The sequence below is a fragment of the Cavia porcellus genome, unplaced genomic scaffold (genome assembly GCF_034190915.1).
Source record: "Cavia porcellus strain 051 isolate PalLab524CR breed Dunkin Hartley unplaced genomic scaffold, mCavPor4.1 scaffold_4, whole genome shotgun sequence".
Lineage (NCBI taxonomy): Eukaryota > Metazoa > Chordata > Mammalia > Rodentia > Caviidae > Cavia > Cavia porcellus.
The window spans coordinates 58,205,235-58,221,644 of record NW_026947487.1 but is presented as its reverse complement, the minus strand read 5'-3'; the positions used below and the strand labels follow the sequence as shown (position 1 = coordinate 58,221,644).

Below are 16,410 nucleotides of genomic sequence, written 5' to 3'. Positions count from 1 at the left end.
AGGTGGTTTGAAGGTATCTGGGCTTTTCAGAGTTTTTGAAAAATTAGAAAAGATGTTATATTATTAGTATATGTACTCGTCCTTACATTCCTTGACATTCTTATGTTGTATATGTTTTTCACTTATATTCAAGAATCCTTATTTCTCTAAGAATAGACTTTGGAGAAAAGATAGATTCTAGTAACTAGATACAGAGAAGGGGCAAGAAGACTGGGGAAGACTGTTCTGTATTGGGTTGGGCTTTTGAGGATATTTGTTTCCTATCTAAAGCCACTTTGGTACTTTAGATGAATTGTTGTTAAATGTTAGATTTTATTTGGGCCAGATTTAATGCATAGCTTTTATCCATTAATCTTTGATTGTTTGTAAAAATAGTGGTGGGTAGAAACTGTGAAATTCTATTTATTAAAAGTGACAGTGATATTCTAAATTTTTCAAGTATAATACTATCTTTTAACTTAAATTTTGAAGGAATATTAATAGGGAGATATACCTTATCTTAAATATTCAACTTTTAAGAGAAACGCTTTCTTTTGGCTAAAATTCATATTGCCCTTTCACAGATCTTTACATAGTGATGGTTCTCAGTGGGACTGTGCTTAAATCTCCAGATAATTCTCCAAGATAATTCTGATTCATTTGAGTTTCTATTTCTTAAGTAACTTAAAGTCTTCCTGACCTAAAAAACCCTGTTTTTTATTTAATCTACCTAATTTCCTTCTTTTAGTCTAAAGCACTTAGAATCTCCACCCCACTCACTGGTGTGAGGTACATTAAGGAGAATAGTCCTTGTGTGACCCCCATTTCTACAGCTACACATAGCTTGAGTCGTCTTCACACCATGCTAACAGGCCTCAGGAATGCACCAAGTGAGAAACTGGAGCAAATTCTCAGGTGAGTTTCAGCCCTCTCTGTTTTCCAAGATTTGATTGTTGATCATTTTCCAACTTTTGAAGAGTTAGGGGAAGTGGGTGGTGGGGTGGTTAGGGAGGATACAAGTTGACATAGGACTTTATGAAGAGGATTGGATATGAACAGAGTTGTGAAAGGAGAATCAGATTTGAAAAGTTGCCAGAGTTCCATGTGTTGATAAAGTGAGAGCAGAACCCCTGCCTGTCAGTCAGTTTTTTAAGCTCTGTGCAACACTATTAGCCTGCAGAGGAAGTTAGCTATTTTCAGTTTCTTTGATCTGCCTGAGACTGTAGAAACATCAATGAGGTTTAGTGAAAAGCGCAGTAGACTTGTGTGTAACTTTTGGCAAGTAGATTTGAAAAAACTGACTCAAAGACTCCTCCTAATCCTAAAACTCTAGGATTTGATGACATAAGCCTTACGCATCTGCAGTTTATTTCTGGTGGTGTGGAAGTAAGAAGACCTATACACATTTCAGTAATTTCTCCCTTATAGCTAGGCTCATGGAATTTCAAAAATGACTGCTTTCCTTTACATTTTCATGAAATCTACTTTATTCATAAACTTGATTGTGTTTAACACTCAACAAGATATGTTATAATATATAGCCTCTTTCTAAGTCATACTTTTTCAGGTGGGCAACATTTGCCTTGAATTTAGAAATATTTCATAAATGCATTTTTAAAGCCTGTCTAAGCTCTATATATCTTTATATATAAGGTTGCCGGAAGATATATATAAAGATATATAGAGCTTAGACAGTCCTTTTTATAATCTCTAACCAAGACTAATATTTTTAATGTTTACTTTTATTAGTACATATTTGTAGTACACAGTGATTACATTCATCCTGAAGAGTTGGGACATGTGGTACTTGTACATAACACTTCTGAAATCTTATGTCCCCTTCATCTCTCCCCCTGCCCTTCCATTCCTTGGTTCCCCAAGCATATCTTTCATCTTTTTCCCCCCTTGAGTCTTTGAGACAGGGTTTCACTCTGTAATTCAGGCTGGTCTTGAACTCATTTTGTTTCCCGGGCTGGCCTCGAACTCACAGCAATCCTACTACCTCAGTCTCCCAAATGCTGGGATTACAGCCATGTGCCACCATACCTGGCCATGGATTTCTTCAATCTTAAATACATTAGTGGGTTTAAATATTAAAAATGAATAAAATACTAGGTAAAGTCAGAAGATCTTGTTTTTTTTTAAGTATATATGTTCATAGTTAAAAATCTTGCCTGTGTAGCATATTATATTCAGTAACTATCCCTAGCAAGAGTATAACTGGTTTTAATTTTCAAAGTTTTAATAATATGTTAATTTTTTGTTAGTACATGTTTGCAGTACATAATGATTACATCATGAGGAGTTGGTACATGTACATAATTATCTTAATTCATATATATACATAATCAAAATGAAAACATAGTTGTTACAAAAGCCCACTTGGGTCATTATTTATATAATGCTTTTATATTGAACATGTACTGCTTTGTAATTTAAAAAATTAATGAAATGTATTTCATTTGCGGGGAATGCCAACACAAAAACAATAAAAAATGCCGATACCAGTTTATGTGAGTCCAAGTTATGTAAGTTATATATAACATAAGTTATATATCTCTTCATTTTATTTCTTCCAGTGGTTCTTAATGGGAGTTTTACTGCTGTGTTCAGGAAGCAGTTGAGGGTAATTTAGCACTTGTCAGTACTGGGGAACTAGAAGGTGGGTGGAGGCCAGGCACAGCCTCACATGGGCCAGGCTAAAGCTGCTAAACTTACTGCCCCACACAAGAAATGTTTGTCTTCACTTAAAATAGTAATTATCACCTTTGAAAAGGAAGTATGAGGTCTCTTGGATTAATTTGGGAAGAATGTGGGAAGTATGAGGTCTCCTGGACTATTTGGGAAGTATATATTTCATATTTATGTGTTAATGGAATTATAGGAATGTAAATATTGTATTCCTTTGTGACTTGACAAGATCTTTACAGTTGATAATTTATTACTTTTGAGGACATGTTCCAGAGATCCAACCCAGGCTATTGCTAACAGATTGAAAGAAATGTATGAAATATATTCCCAGCATTCCCAGTCAGATGAGGAATTCAGTAATGGTTCTAATGGTAAGGTTTTGTATTGCCTATTCTGCTCTAACCTTTAATGTTTACATTGAGGTTTTTTTGGTAATTGATTCAGAACATGAAAAGATCTATGATTTTTTTATTTATTTAAAAGGAAAAAGAGAAAAAACAAAACAAAACAGTGTAAGGGTACAAGTAATACAGAACTACAAAAAAAAAAACAAAAACAAAAACAAAAAAAAAAACAGTAAGAAACCACCAGTTAATAGATTACACATTATCATCTTAGAGATAGTTGTTCAAGTCACAGGATCAAAGCATCCAAAGTGGACATTCAAACAGTGAGACTGCAAACAGTTGTGTTCAGTGATCCAATAAAAAATGTTAATATGGTCATCTATTTAACACACCTAAACACACTTGCAGTTGTATCCTTTAGAGCACTTTTTAAGATCTAGGATTTTAGACTAAAAGCTGGAGTATCCACCAGCTGGTGTCCATTTTTCTGTCATACATATAATTTCTGGGTCCTTGGAAAGAAATTTTGACAAATATCTTTATCACATTGGCCTTCTGGTACTTTATATTTGTAAATTTTGCATTTTTACTTGTAAACTGAAAATTAAATAGAAGTATAGTGTCTCTTCATCATAGTAAGAACAAGGACAGGAGATATAAAAGTATTCCTTGTCTGAAATGATTGGGACTGAAAGTGTTTTAGGTTTCAGATGTTTTTGGATTTTGAAATATTATATTAATAAAATGAAATATTTTGGAAGTAAGATCCAAGTCTAAATAAAAAAATTACTTAGTAGGTTTATACTATCTTTATTTATTTATTGTGATGCCTGAGATGGATCCTAAAGCCTTACATGTACTCTCTACTGAACTACACCCGGAGTCCTATACAGTACTTTTAGCGTGTTGGCTATGATCCATCCTATGAGGTCAGCTATGGAATTTTCAATTTGTGGCATTATTCTGGTGCCAAAAAGTTTCAGATTTTGGAACATTTTGAATTTTGGGCTGGTACATGCCCAAATCTGGCCTCAGAATTATCTGATGTTATGGATTGGAGCTAAGTCTGTATGTAATAGTAAACTGATGCCTTATCTCAGCATGGATATTAGTCACCTTCCCATTACCATAACAAAATACTTGAAACAATTAACTTAGAAGACGTGTATTTAGTTTATTGTTTTAGAGGTTCTGGTACATGATGGAATAACCCCTTGTGTTGGGCTTCTGGTGGGAGTGCTGCGGCGATCGTGGGAATGTGTAGTGGAGCGAAGTTACTTCGTGGGTCACGAAGCCAAGACCAAGAGAGGAAGAGACCAGGGTCCCACAGTCCCCGTCAAGGGTGCGCCTCTGCAGACTTTACCTGTGCCGGCCCTACTTCCTAACACTCCCACTGCCTTCCATAGCATGTGTGGGCTCCGAGCCTGTAACACCTGGGGCTTTGCGCAGATGTGCAGCATCCAGTGTAACAGTGTAAAACGATTTTGTTCAAATACGGGAAAAAAGGGTATGACTATTAATAGAATATTACAATTGTTTATATGCAGTTTCACTTCATAGTTTTAGAAAAAAGTATTACCGTGAAGGGTGCTAAGTAATCTCAGGGATAATTGAAACACCAGTGCTAGGAAGGGTATTTATCCGAAGTATGTGGGTGTTTTTGGTTGTTTTGGTTTGGTTTGGTGTCAGGGATCGAACTTACCAGGCAAGTGCAAGAGCCACTGAGTTAAATCCTCAGCCCGTGTGCTTAGTTTTTAAGGTTTATTTTGTGGCTAGAGATGGAGGGGTTGGCTTTATTTTCCACAGTGCTTATTTTCTTTGTGTTTTGTTTTTTTATCTCTATAGAAATTTCCAGCAAACACTTTCGTTTTGCAGAAATGCTTTACTATAAAGTATTAGAGTCTATTATCGAACAGGAGCAAAGGAGATTGGGAGCCACGGATTTGTCTGTGAGTAAAATATGAAGATGAACACAGTAACCCGCGGCCGCACCTCCACAAGGAATGAATCTATGAGGCTGCAGGGAATGAGACTTGGAGTCTGTGCACCGGGCCTCGTCTCCTGCCACCCGCGTGGCTGCGTGGGCTTCTCACTGCCACAGGCCGTGTATTATCACTCAGGGCCTCAGAGGCAGGACGACTGAGCTAGTCAGTGACGAAACGCTTGAGTTTTACCTAACTGAATTGTTAAATTTCATAGTTTTTATGTAGGTCTTACATGCAAAAATAAATTGGCTATGGACCAGATGGGATGTTGACATAAATATTCAACCATTTCTCTTTCGCTAATTATTTTAGCAATCAAGAAGTATAATTAGGGGCTGGGGATTTAGCACAGCGGCATAAGTGCCTGCCTTGCAAAGCAGGCAGTTGTGACTTCAATCCCTGGTACTGGTAAAAACGAAAAAGACAAAAAAAAAAAAAAAAAAAAAGAAGTATAACTAGATTTTTCTGTAAATGATACTGAGTTTAGATATCAGTAAACATACTTTTAACATTTTCTATATTTGTTCACAGTTTTTATGTGTCAGTTAAACACAGATTTAAAAAGTGACCCTTCTATGAAGATGAAGCTCCAGAGAAAACTGGAAGAAGCCTATTTGTAAATTTAAGCTAGGAGCATAAAACGTGCAATTAGATATATGAATGGAAATATAGCCATATTTATGTACTATTATTACATTATAGTTGAAAAAAATTATTTTTAACAACATTTTGGAAAAAATTATAAAATTGACCAACAATTACTCTAATTCGTTAATATTCTACATATATAGATAACTATGAATTTAAGGGTTGTTTTATGTCAGTTTTTTTGTGAAAGACATTGAAGGGTACATACACATAGCTACATACATTTTATAAAGGGTACATAAAATATGGTTTGGGAGCTAATATTAAGTGCATACCTATATATTCTTCTAACTAACTAATTTAAATTTATTTTAAAAACTTTTCCTGCCCCCTTTTTTACTGTGATGAATATACTTAACATAACAGCATTTTTGCCATCCTTAGGTTTATAATTAGTGGGCTTTAAGCACACTGACAGCGTGTGTAACCATCACCAGTTTCTATTTCCAGAACTTTCTCACCTTCTCAAACTGAGTCTGAGGTCATTAAACACTTAACTCCCCGCTCTCCCCTCTCTGTAGTCCCTGGTAACCTCTATGCCTGCTTTGTGTCTCTTAGCTATTTGTTTTTAAGTGAGTTTACCTCCTCTGGTATCTCATGTAAGTAGAGTTATACAGTATGCATCTGATTGTGTCTGGTGTACCTCACATTTTAGGGTTCACCCACACTGTCGCATGTGTCACAGTTACTTTCCGTTTTTTAAACATTTTGAGCCATTCACCTGTTGAAGTACACTGGAGTTGTTTGTACCTTTCACTACTATGAATATTGCTTCACTACTATGAATATTGCTTCTGTGTAAAAGTATCTGAGTTCCCATTTCCAGTTCTTTTGAGGTCTTTATACCTAGAAATAGAATTGCAAGATCATAAGGTAGCTTTTTTTTTTTCTGTGCCAGAGATTGAACCTAGAATTTCATGCTTATCAGGCAAGTGCTCTATCTATGAGTACATGCTCACCCCATCTGGTAATTTTATATCAGTTGTACCATTTTAAATTCCAACCAGCAATACATAAGAGCTTCACTTTTCTTATGTCCTGAAATCATTTATTATTTTTCATTTTAAAAATAATACCCATCTTTGCCATGTGTGGTGGTATACACCTATAATCCCAGCACTCAGGAGGCTGAGGCAGGAGGATTGCTATGAGTTTGAGGCCAGCTTGTACTACATAGTGAGTTCAGTGCCTGCCTGGACTGTACATTGTTTCAACAAACAAACAGAACCTTCCCCTCCCAATAATATCCACCTTAATAGGTATGAAGTGGTATCTCATAGTGTTTTTGATCTGTATTTCCCTAATTACAGGGATGTTGAGTATCTTCCCCTATGACTGACAGCCCTTTGTGCATTATTTTTGACAAAACATCTATTCAAATCCTTTGTATGTTTTTAAATTGGGTTGATTATTTCTTTTTGTCAAATTACAGGAGTTTTAAAAATTAATTTTGGATATTAATCCTTTATCAAATAAATGATTTATAAATCTTTTCTTCCATTCTGTAGGCTTTCTTTTTACCCTGATAGTCTCCTTTATGAACAGTTTATAATTTTGATGAAATATAATTTTTTCTTTTGTTACCTGTGCTCTCATTGCTCAGTAAGGTTGTTTTGTTTTGTTGGCTTTTTGAGACAGGATTTCGCTGTGCAGTTCAGGCTGGCCTTGAACTCACTTTATAGCTCAGGCTGGCCTCGAACTTGCAGCGATCCTCCTACCTTAGGCTCCTGAGTGTTGGGATTACAGTTGTGGGCCACCATGCCTGGCTTCAGTAAGTTTTAAACTCATAAATAATAAATTTTTACATACAATCTCTGCAAATCTTAAATCAAAAGAAAATAAAAATCATCTGTGATTATGTTACCTGCTAAAAAACATAATGACTTTTGATACATGGTCACCTAGCCAGTCACTTGCTTACTTGGCTTTTTATAATGGTAGCCTTTTATTATAAAATTTGTTTTGTAACATCTTTCTGCATCATTATTCTGTGCATCAGGGTATGTATAGTTTGGCTAGGGATATAATCTATTTAATATATTTCATAATATATAATATTTTAAAAGATTTAAATATTTAAAAGATTATACAGTCTGATAAAGAATGAGCTTTATCAGAGTTAAGAAAAGTTTTGTAAAAAAGTAAGCCCATATTATCACTCAGAAAACAAGGCTGTCTTATTTTTATTTAACTGACTGATTATGAAAAAAACCCAAAATAGTGACTAATGTTTCTAAATGTTCCTTTTTTTTTATAGGGTATTCTGGAACAAGATGCATTCCATAGATCACTTTTGGCTTGCTGTCTTGAAGTCATCACTTTTTCTTATAAGCCTCCAGGGAATTTTCCATTTATTACTGAAATATTTGATGTACCACTGTATCATTTTTATAAGGTATTTTTTAAAAATATGAACTGATTATTGCAGATAGGATATACTTATAAAGTCACCTAGTTCATAAACATCCAAATAGATTTATTCTGTTTTTAATTATGTATTTAATAACCTATTTAGGGAGCAAAATATGTACTGATGATTTTTTTTTTTTTTTTTTTTTTTTTGTCTTTTTCGTTTTTATCGGTACCGGGGATTGAACTCACGACCGCCTGCTTGCAAGGCAGGTGCTTATGCCGCTGAGCTAAATCCCCAGCCCCTGTACTGATGATTATTGATGGCACCAACTTCTTATAAAGTCACCTATTTCGGGGCTGGGGGTTTAGCTCAGCGGCATAAGTGCCTGCCTTGCAAGCAGGCAGTTGTGAGTTCGATCCCCGGTACTGATAAAAAGGAAAAAGACAAAAAAAAAAAAAATAAAGTCACCTATTTCATAATAGCATCCAGATACATTTATTCTATTTTTTATTTTTATTTTTTTGTACTGGGGATTGAACTCATGACTGTGCACTTCTATTTTCTTATTTTAATTACACATTTAATAATCTATTTAGAGAGCAGAAAAGCAGGAGAATCCTCACACCTATATAAATTCTTTTATTGTACAATGGTGTGAAGTCTATTTTGTGTAAAAGCTTCATTTGATTCTCTGCCTTTCATCTAGTATCTGGTATACTAGATAAACTTATATAGCAGTATTTTTTATTTTATAAAAACTTTGAAAATGTCTTTCAGGAAAAATTACTATATTTTATAGAAACACAGAGGTAATGGAATTGATTTTTGTAGTGTTTTTGTTTTGCTATTGACTTGGCGTGTGATCAAAACTAATTTCTATAGTTTCATAAATTGTTTAGAGGATTTAATATGAAGATTTTTATTTATTTATTTTTTATTTCTGTTTTTTGGTGCTAGAGATTGAACCCAGGAATTCATGCATGCAAAACATATATTCTGTTACTGAACTATATAACCAGCTCTTTGATAAAAAATTTTAAGAGTACTATTTTCAAACTAATTATGTAAGGTATATTTTTCATTTTAAAATGTCACTACACTTACATTTTATATTCATGTAAGCTAAATATTTACAAAGGCAGTAAAAAGAAAGCTATTTCAAAATTGTACTGTTAATTATAATTGAATAATTTGTCTAAATATATTTAAATTACTTAAATAGATGAAATCATTTTGCTTTTATACTTGCTAATTTCTGTGAAAAAATCATAATTATAATAATAATTAACTTTTCTTTGTTTAAGGTAATAGAAGTGTTTATCAGAGCAGAAGATGGGCTTTGTAGAGAAGTGGTAAAACACCTTAACCAGATTGAAGAACAGATCTTAGATCATTTGGCCTGGAAACCAGAGTCCCCACTCTGGGATAAAATTAGAGATAATGACAATAGAGTTCCTACATGTGAAGAGGTGTGTGAAAATATCTTAACATCTTTCTGTAAGAACAGTACATTAATATCATTCAATCTATAATCCCCTTCAACAGATAACAGTTCAACTTAGTGTCTTCTATTGGGTAGGAGATTGGTAGTTGTATTTAATGTTGTTCCCGTGTCACAGAGAGAACAGCGGTCAGAAGTAATTGGTAAATGCTGCAACACTGCAGTGACAGCAAAAATGCAGTTTTTTTTTTTTTTTTAATTTCCTGATCAAGTTTCTGTACCTTAGAGTACCTAACTTGCCAAATAAGGAAGGCTGATTCATACTTAGAATTTGATTATTAGGACTGGAATTAAAACATTTTTTTAGATGAAAAAGAAAAAACAGCTGATTTTATTAGGATTTCTAATAAGCTAAGAGAGGTTTTTTTTTTTTTTTTTTTTTTTTTTGCCTTACATTATTATTGTATTTCTAACGAAAATGCTTTTTTGGATACTGCCATTTTATAAAAATAATTATTTATAGGTCATGCCACCTCAGAATTTGGAAAGAGCAGATGAAATTTGTATCGCTGGCTCCCCTTTAACTCCTAGAAGGGTGAGTGAAGTTCGTGCTGATACTGGAGGACTTGGAAGAAGTAAGTCTAAAATACTAGGAGGAATGTTTTGGAGACTTGTATCTGGAAATTTAAATTTCATCTAAACCTACAAATGAAATTAGGGGATATAGAGAATAAAATATTCTATGCGTTTAAACATCACATGGATCATGTAAAAATAATGCTTTTAAAGAATAAAAAAACAAGAAAATGTATATTTTGTGTGTGAGTGTGTATGAGAGGAGAGAAAGAAATAGACAAACACTTCTACCACGAAGCTAAATCTGATCAGAGTAGTTACGTCTGATCAGAGCAAATACTTTTCTGCAGGATAGGTATCATATTAAATGTGATCTTTATTTTTTAAGTGTATGTTTACCTAAGAGTGTACAAAAGGGTCAGGATGGAAAAACTGGATTGTTAGGAGTTATTTGGGGTGATAGAATTCTTGGTAATTTCTGTAATGTTTTAGAGGCAAATACATACTACTTTCTCATCAGACAAAGTAGAAAAGCCTTCAAGATAGAGCTGCATGATCTAATTTGCATCTTGCTAAAACTAGTCACCACTTCCTGCTTGGTTTTTTGTTTGGAAAGATTAAAATGTTTTTGGAAATAGGTAATGTTAATGATTGTACAGTGTTACAGATGCTACTGAGTTATGCACTTAAAAATGGTGACTAGTTTTATATATATATATATATATTTACTAGAATTTTAATTCTAGTAAATACCATTAAATTACCATTAGATTATACAAATACTATTAAATTATACAACTTAGATGGGTGAAATATGTGGACCATATATCAAGAAAAGTTTTTAAAAAATGTGGGCTGGGCATGGTGATACATGCTGTAATTCCAGGTACTTGATAGAAGATTATAGGTCAGCTTGGGCAACTTAGCAAGACCCTGACTCAAAATGAAATTCTGAAAAGGGCTGTGGGGGTGTAGTTCATGATAGGATACTTGCCTACCATAAACAAAGCCCTGGTTCAATCTCTAGTCTTACAAAACAAAGCAAAACAAAAATACTAAGGTTAAATTTAAACATGTGTCTACCTTGCTAAAGAACATTATGGAATTTTAATAATTTTCTATATGTGGAAAAAGACAAAGGTGAAATTTCATTAAAATGTTGCCCAGTGATATACAGTGGTACCTTGGTTCACAAATTTAATTTGTTTAGGGGCTGGAGATTTAGTTCAGTGGCATAAGCACCTGCCTTGCAAGTGTGTGATTGTGAGTTCAATCCCTGGTACCGATAAAAACGAAAAAGACACAAAAAAAAAAAAACCAACCAAACAAACAAACAAACAAAAAACAAATTTAATTTGTTTGATGCTTTTGGAAAAGATGGATCTGTTGGCATTTGTGTCAGAAAGATGGCTGTGGTTGTCTTTGTTACCCAATTCAGAGTTTGCAAACAAAAACAAAATTTTGCCAAACACTTGCGTGTGGATTAACTAATGGTCAACTTGTAACAGCCTTGTAACGCTGAACCGAATCAGCATGGTTCTGGGTGTGGAAGGCCCACGTAGAGATTGGGGTCAACAGCTTAAGAGCAGAACTGGAGCAGAAGATGGTGCTGTTGATCTCCTGAAAAAGCCTGTTGTGCTGGTTTTCCTGCTATGAACTCGGCTCTTCTCATCAATGGAGGAGCTCAGTTCTTCACTGTCACTGAAGACAGCTACAGTTCTCTTCTGAGGAGCTCTGGTGTTTATCTTGAACATCACTTTCTGGCTCTAGTGCAGATCCCTTAGCCTACTGGCACAGAGCCTTCATCCCTCTAGTTCACTTTCTAGCTTCTTCTACCACTGACCTTTGGGCCATCCCAGTATAGATTATTGATACAGACTTGCAGGAGACATGTTATGGGCTCTAGGTCTGCAGCTGGACTCCTGCAGGACACTGTCATGGGATACAGGCCCTCAAGCCTGGATTCCTTGGGTCTCTACTGTGTGGACAGAACTGCATGTTTTCACATTTGACTTTTTGAACAAACAGTATAAAATAATCCTATAAGTTGTATCCTCTATGAAATGGTTTTTCTTGTAAACCCTGACTATAACAGTTTGTGTTTGCAAACCAGACTGTTGACAAACAAAAGCATTTATGAGCTGAGGTATCACTATATTACCATTATGTTTCCTTATAAATAGTGGTTTTATACATGAAGTTGGAATTCGAACATCATAAAAAATAAAGCATTATAGAAAAATTGTTTTATGGTGCAGGGCCTCAAGATGCTAGGTAAGCAGTCTACTACTGAGGCATATCCTCAGCCGTAAAATAATTCTTTAAATTGAAGTCTTTGTAATAATTGACAACAAAACCTAGGACAAGGTGGAGTGGACTAAGAAGCACTGTGAGACAAGCAAATTATATAATTTTGCTGTCATTAAATGTTTGTTTGAATTTTCACTAGTCAATGTCTGTAATTTTTGCTTTTGAAGACATGAACTATTTCAAACACCATAGTTATGTTTGAACTTAAGACCCTAGGTGGAAGATAGACCCATTGTCTCATGTTAAACAGTTTGTACAATCTGTTTTGATCCTAGGCATAGCATCTCCAACCACACTGTATGACAGATACAGCTCCCCAACAGTCAGCACCACCCGGAGGCGGCTGTTTGAGGACAGCCCCTCTGATGGAGGGACACCTGGGCGCATTCCTCCGCAACCCTTAGTCAGTGCTGTCCCTGTGCAGAGTGTACCTGGAGAGGCAGTTTCTGTCACACCAGTGCCTGGACAAACCTTGGTCACTATGGCAACAGCCACTGTCACAGCCAACAATGGACAAACAGTGACCATTCCCGTACAAGGTAAGGAAGACAGTTGGATATTGAGTTCTCTGTCATTTATTGTAAGCTATTGAAGATTTGGTTGAAATGTCGACATGGGATAGAGGAAGGGGACTTGAGAGAGATGGAGACCTCTCCTAGGAGAGCCTCATTATCATATTTTCTGTGCCCCCTTACCCCCGTAACTGCAGGTATTGCCAATGAAAATGGAGGGATAACATTCTTCCCAGTCCAAGTCAATGTTGGAGGGCAGGCACAAGCTGTGACAGGCTCCATTCAGCCCCTCAGTGCACAGGCCCTGGCTGGAAGTCTGAGTTCTCAACAGGTCACAGGAACAACCTTGCAAGTCCCTGGACAAGTGGCCATTCAGCAGATTTCCCCTGGTGGACAACAGCAGAAACAAGGCCAGGCTTTATCCAGCAGCAATATTAGACCCAAGACGACCAGCTCTTTATCACTTTTCTTTAGAAAGGTAGTTCTCCATGTACCCTTACCAGAGCATGAACTTGGGAAAAGTAATTGTTAAACAAAGTATGAAATGTTCTTGTTTATCTGTTAGGTATACCACTTAGCAGGTGTCCGTCTTCGGGATCTTTGTGCTAAACTAGATATTTCAGATGAACTGAGGAAAAAAATCTGGACCTGCTTTGAATTCTCCATGATTCAATGTCCTGAACTTATGATGGATAGACATCTGGACCAGTTGTTAATGTGTGCCATTTATGTCATGGCAAAGGTGAGTACCATTCAGGTCTACAAAGACAAAAACAAAGATGCTGTTTCTTTTTGTTTTTGGAGACAGGGTCTTGCTGTGTAGTTTAGACTGGCCTTGAACTTGAAGTAATCCTCTCGCCTCAGTTGCCTGAGTGCTGGTATTACGGCATGAGCCATCACACCTGGCCAAAGATGCTGTTTCATAATTCAGAATATTTTTGTTGTTTTGTTTTTGTTTTTTGTTTGTGGTACTAGAGATTGAACCCCAGGCCTTTACATGAGCTATTTTGAAACAAGACCTTGCTAAGTTGCCCAGACTGGAGTTGAACTTATGATCATACCACTTCAGTCTCCTCAGTCTAGTATTACAGATGCGTGTCAGTACACCTAGCCTACTCAGAATATTTTAACACAGCTTTACTGAAATATAATCCATCTATTTAAAAGTTACAACTTAATGTGTCTTAGTATGTAACAGTACATTGTATTTTTATCTGTTCAACTGATGGACATTAAAATTGTTTCTGCTTTTTGGCTTTTATGAATAATACTGCCATTAGATTTGTGTATGAGTTTTTGTGGAGAAGAATACTTTGATATTTTTAGAGTACATCCTGGGGAGTGATTGATGGATCACTGGTGACTGTGTTTAACTATTTAGAGGAACTGCCAGTCCATATTCTAGAGTACTATAGCATTTCATATTCCCACCAATAACACAGGACAGTCTTAAATTCTCTGATTTCTCAACCCATTATCATTTTAAAAAAAATTAATTTATTGACAGTGAAGCTCACATAACACAGTTAACCATCTTAAAGTGAACAGTTCAGTGTCATTTAGTACATTTTCAGTGTTGTATGTTCATCAGCTCTTTCTAGTTCCAAAACATTTCCATCCTTGCAAAGTAAAGCCCTTTGTACATTCAGAAGTTGCTTCCCGTTTTCCCTCTCACAGCCCTTGGTTACCAGCAATCTTATGTTCTGGCTGCATAGATTTATTTAATCTGATTTTTTTTTTTGGTACTGGGGATTGAATTTATGACCTTGCACTTGCCAGGCAGGTGCTGTGCTGCTAAGCTACATCCCACATACTTCTCTGAATATTCTTATAAACAGCATGGTACCATGCGTGACCTTTTATTTATAGTTTCTTTCACTTAGGATAATGTTTTCAACCCATGGCCATGTTGTAGTATCATGTAGTACTTTATTCCTTTCTATGGTTAAGGATGTCCCCTGTATGAATATATCAAATTTGTATGTCCATTCATCCACTGATGGACATCTGGACTTTTTCTAGCGTTTGGCTGTAAATAGTGCTTTTGTGAATATGGGTATACAAGTACTTATTTGGGTGCTTGTTTTCCATTCTCTTGGGATTATATCTAGGAGGGGACCTGCAGAGCTACATAGTAATTGTTTATATAACATGTTGAGGAACCATCATTTTACATTACTACCAGCAATGCAGTAGCATTCCAGTTTCTCTGTATCTTTGCCAAATTAGTTTACATGTTTATTTGTTGCAATTTTTTGAAGTTGTAGCCATTCAGCTTTAATAGTTGAGTGGCATCTTGTGTTTTTGGTGTTTCTGTTTATGACTAGTGATGTGGAGCATCTTTTGTTGTGTTCTTGTTGGCTTTTCTTATATCAGTTTGGTGTTTTGTTTTGCTTTGAAGTACTGGGGATTGAATCCAGGGCCTTGTACTGAGTTATATCCCCGATTTATTTTTGAGACAGGGTATTGCTAAGTTGCCCAACCCAGCCTTCACCTTGCTGTCCTCCTGCTTCTGTCTCCCTGGGATTGCAGATGTATACCACCACTCCAGATCTGAGTTTTTTATTCTAGTGTGAAATGCTATCTCATGGTTTTGATTTGGATTTGCCTAATGACGTGTCATTTTTTCCTTAGTATTCATTAGTGTATGTTCTTTGAGGAAATGTCTGTTTAGATCTTTTGCTTTTTATATTGGGTTATTCATCTGTTTTTGAGTTGTTAGAGTTCTTTATATATTCTGAATACAACTACCTGGCAAGATACATGATTTACAAATATTTTACCCTTTTCCATGTATTTTCATGTGATAGTAGTATTTGAGCATGGAAGTTTTAATTTTGTCTAATTATTTTAGACTTTTGGTTTGTGGCTCATACTTTTGGTGTCATAGCTAAGAATCCATTGCCAGATCTGAGATCATAAAGTTTTATTGCTAGGGGCAGGATACAGCTCTGCAGCACAACACTTGCCTAGCAAGTGTGAGGTCATGAGTTTGATCCCCCGTACCAAAAAAAAGTTTTATTCCTGTTTATTAGTATTCTTACAGTTAGGGCTTTGACTGATTTGAGTAAATATTTTATATGATGTAAAATAGAAATCTAGTTTTTTTTTTCCTTGTCTTTTTTGAGACAGGGTTTTGCATGCAATTCAGGCTGGCCTTGAATTCATTTTATAGCTCAGGCTGGCCTTGAACTCATGGCATTCTTCTTGCCTCAGCCTCCAGAGTGCTGTGGTTACAGGCATGTGCCACTATGCCTGGCTTAGTTCCATTTTTTTGTATGTAGCTTTCCACTTGCCCCAGCACTACTGTTAAAGCAGCTATCTTTTCCTTATTGAATGCTTTTTGTGCCTTTATGCAAAATTCAGTTACCCTTGGACACATAAGTTTTTTTGTTTTTGTTGTCTTTTTCATTTTTATCGGTACCAGGGATCGAACTTACAAGCACCTGCTTGCAAGGCAGGTGCTTATGCCGCTGAGCTAAATCCCTAGCCCCCAACATATAAGTTTTTAATTTATTTTATTTTTTAGTTCAGGCTGACTTTAAACTCACTGTGTAGTCCAGGCTAG

At 35.6% G+C, this 16,410-nt stretch overlaps 1 protein-coding gene across 1 annotated transcript in view; it reads left to right on the top strand.

Moving 5' to 3' along the window:
* Positions 1-16,410, top strand: part of Rbl2 (RB transcriptional corepressor like 2) — a 51,673-nt gene that overhangs the window by 23,284 nt on the left and 11,979 nt on the right. The window contains exons 9-17 of the mRNA XM_063247102.1: positions 728-894; positions 2,932-3,041; positions 4,863-4,966; positions 7,908-8,045; positions 9,308-9,472; positions 9,968-10,079; positions 12,606-12,869; positions 13,040-13,320; positions 13,408-13,584. Coding sequence (XP_063103172.1) covers positions 728-894; positions 2,932-3,041; positions 4,863-4,966; positions 7,908-8,045; positions 9,308-9,472; positions 9,968-10,079; positions 12,606-12,869; positions 13,040-13,320; positions 13,408-13,584 — 1,518 coding nt within the window. The remainder of the gene's footprint in view (positions 1-727; positions 895-2,931; positions 3,042-4,862; positions 4,967-7,907; positions 8,046-9,307; positions 9,473-9,967; positions 10,080-12,605; positions 12,870-13,039; positions 13,321-13,407; positions 13,585-16,410) is intronic.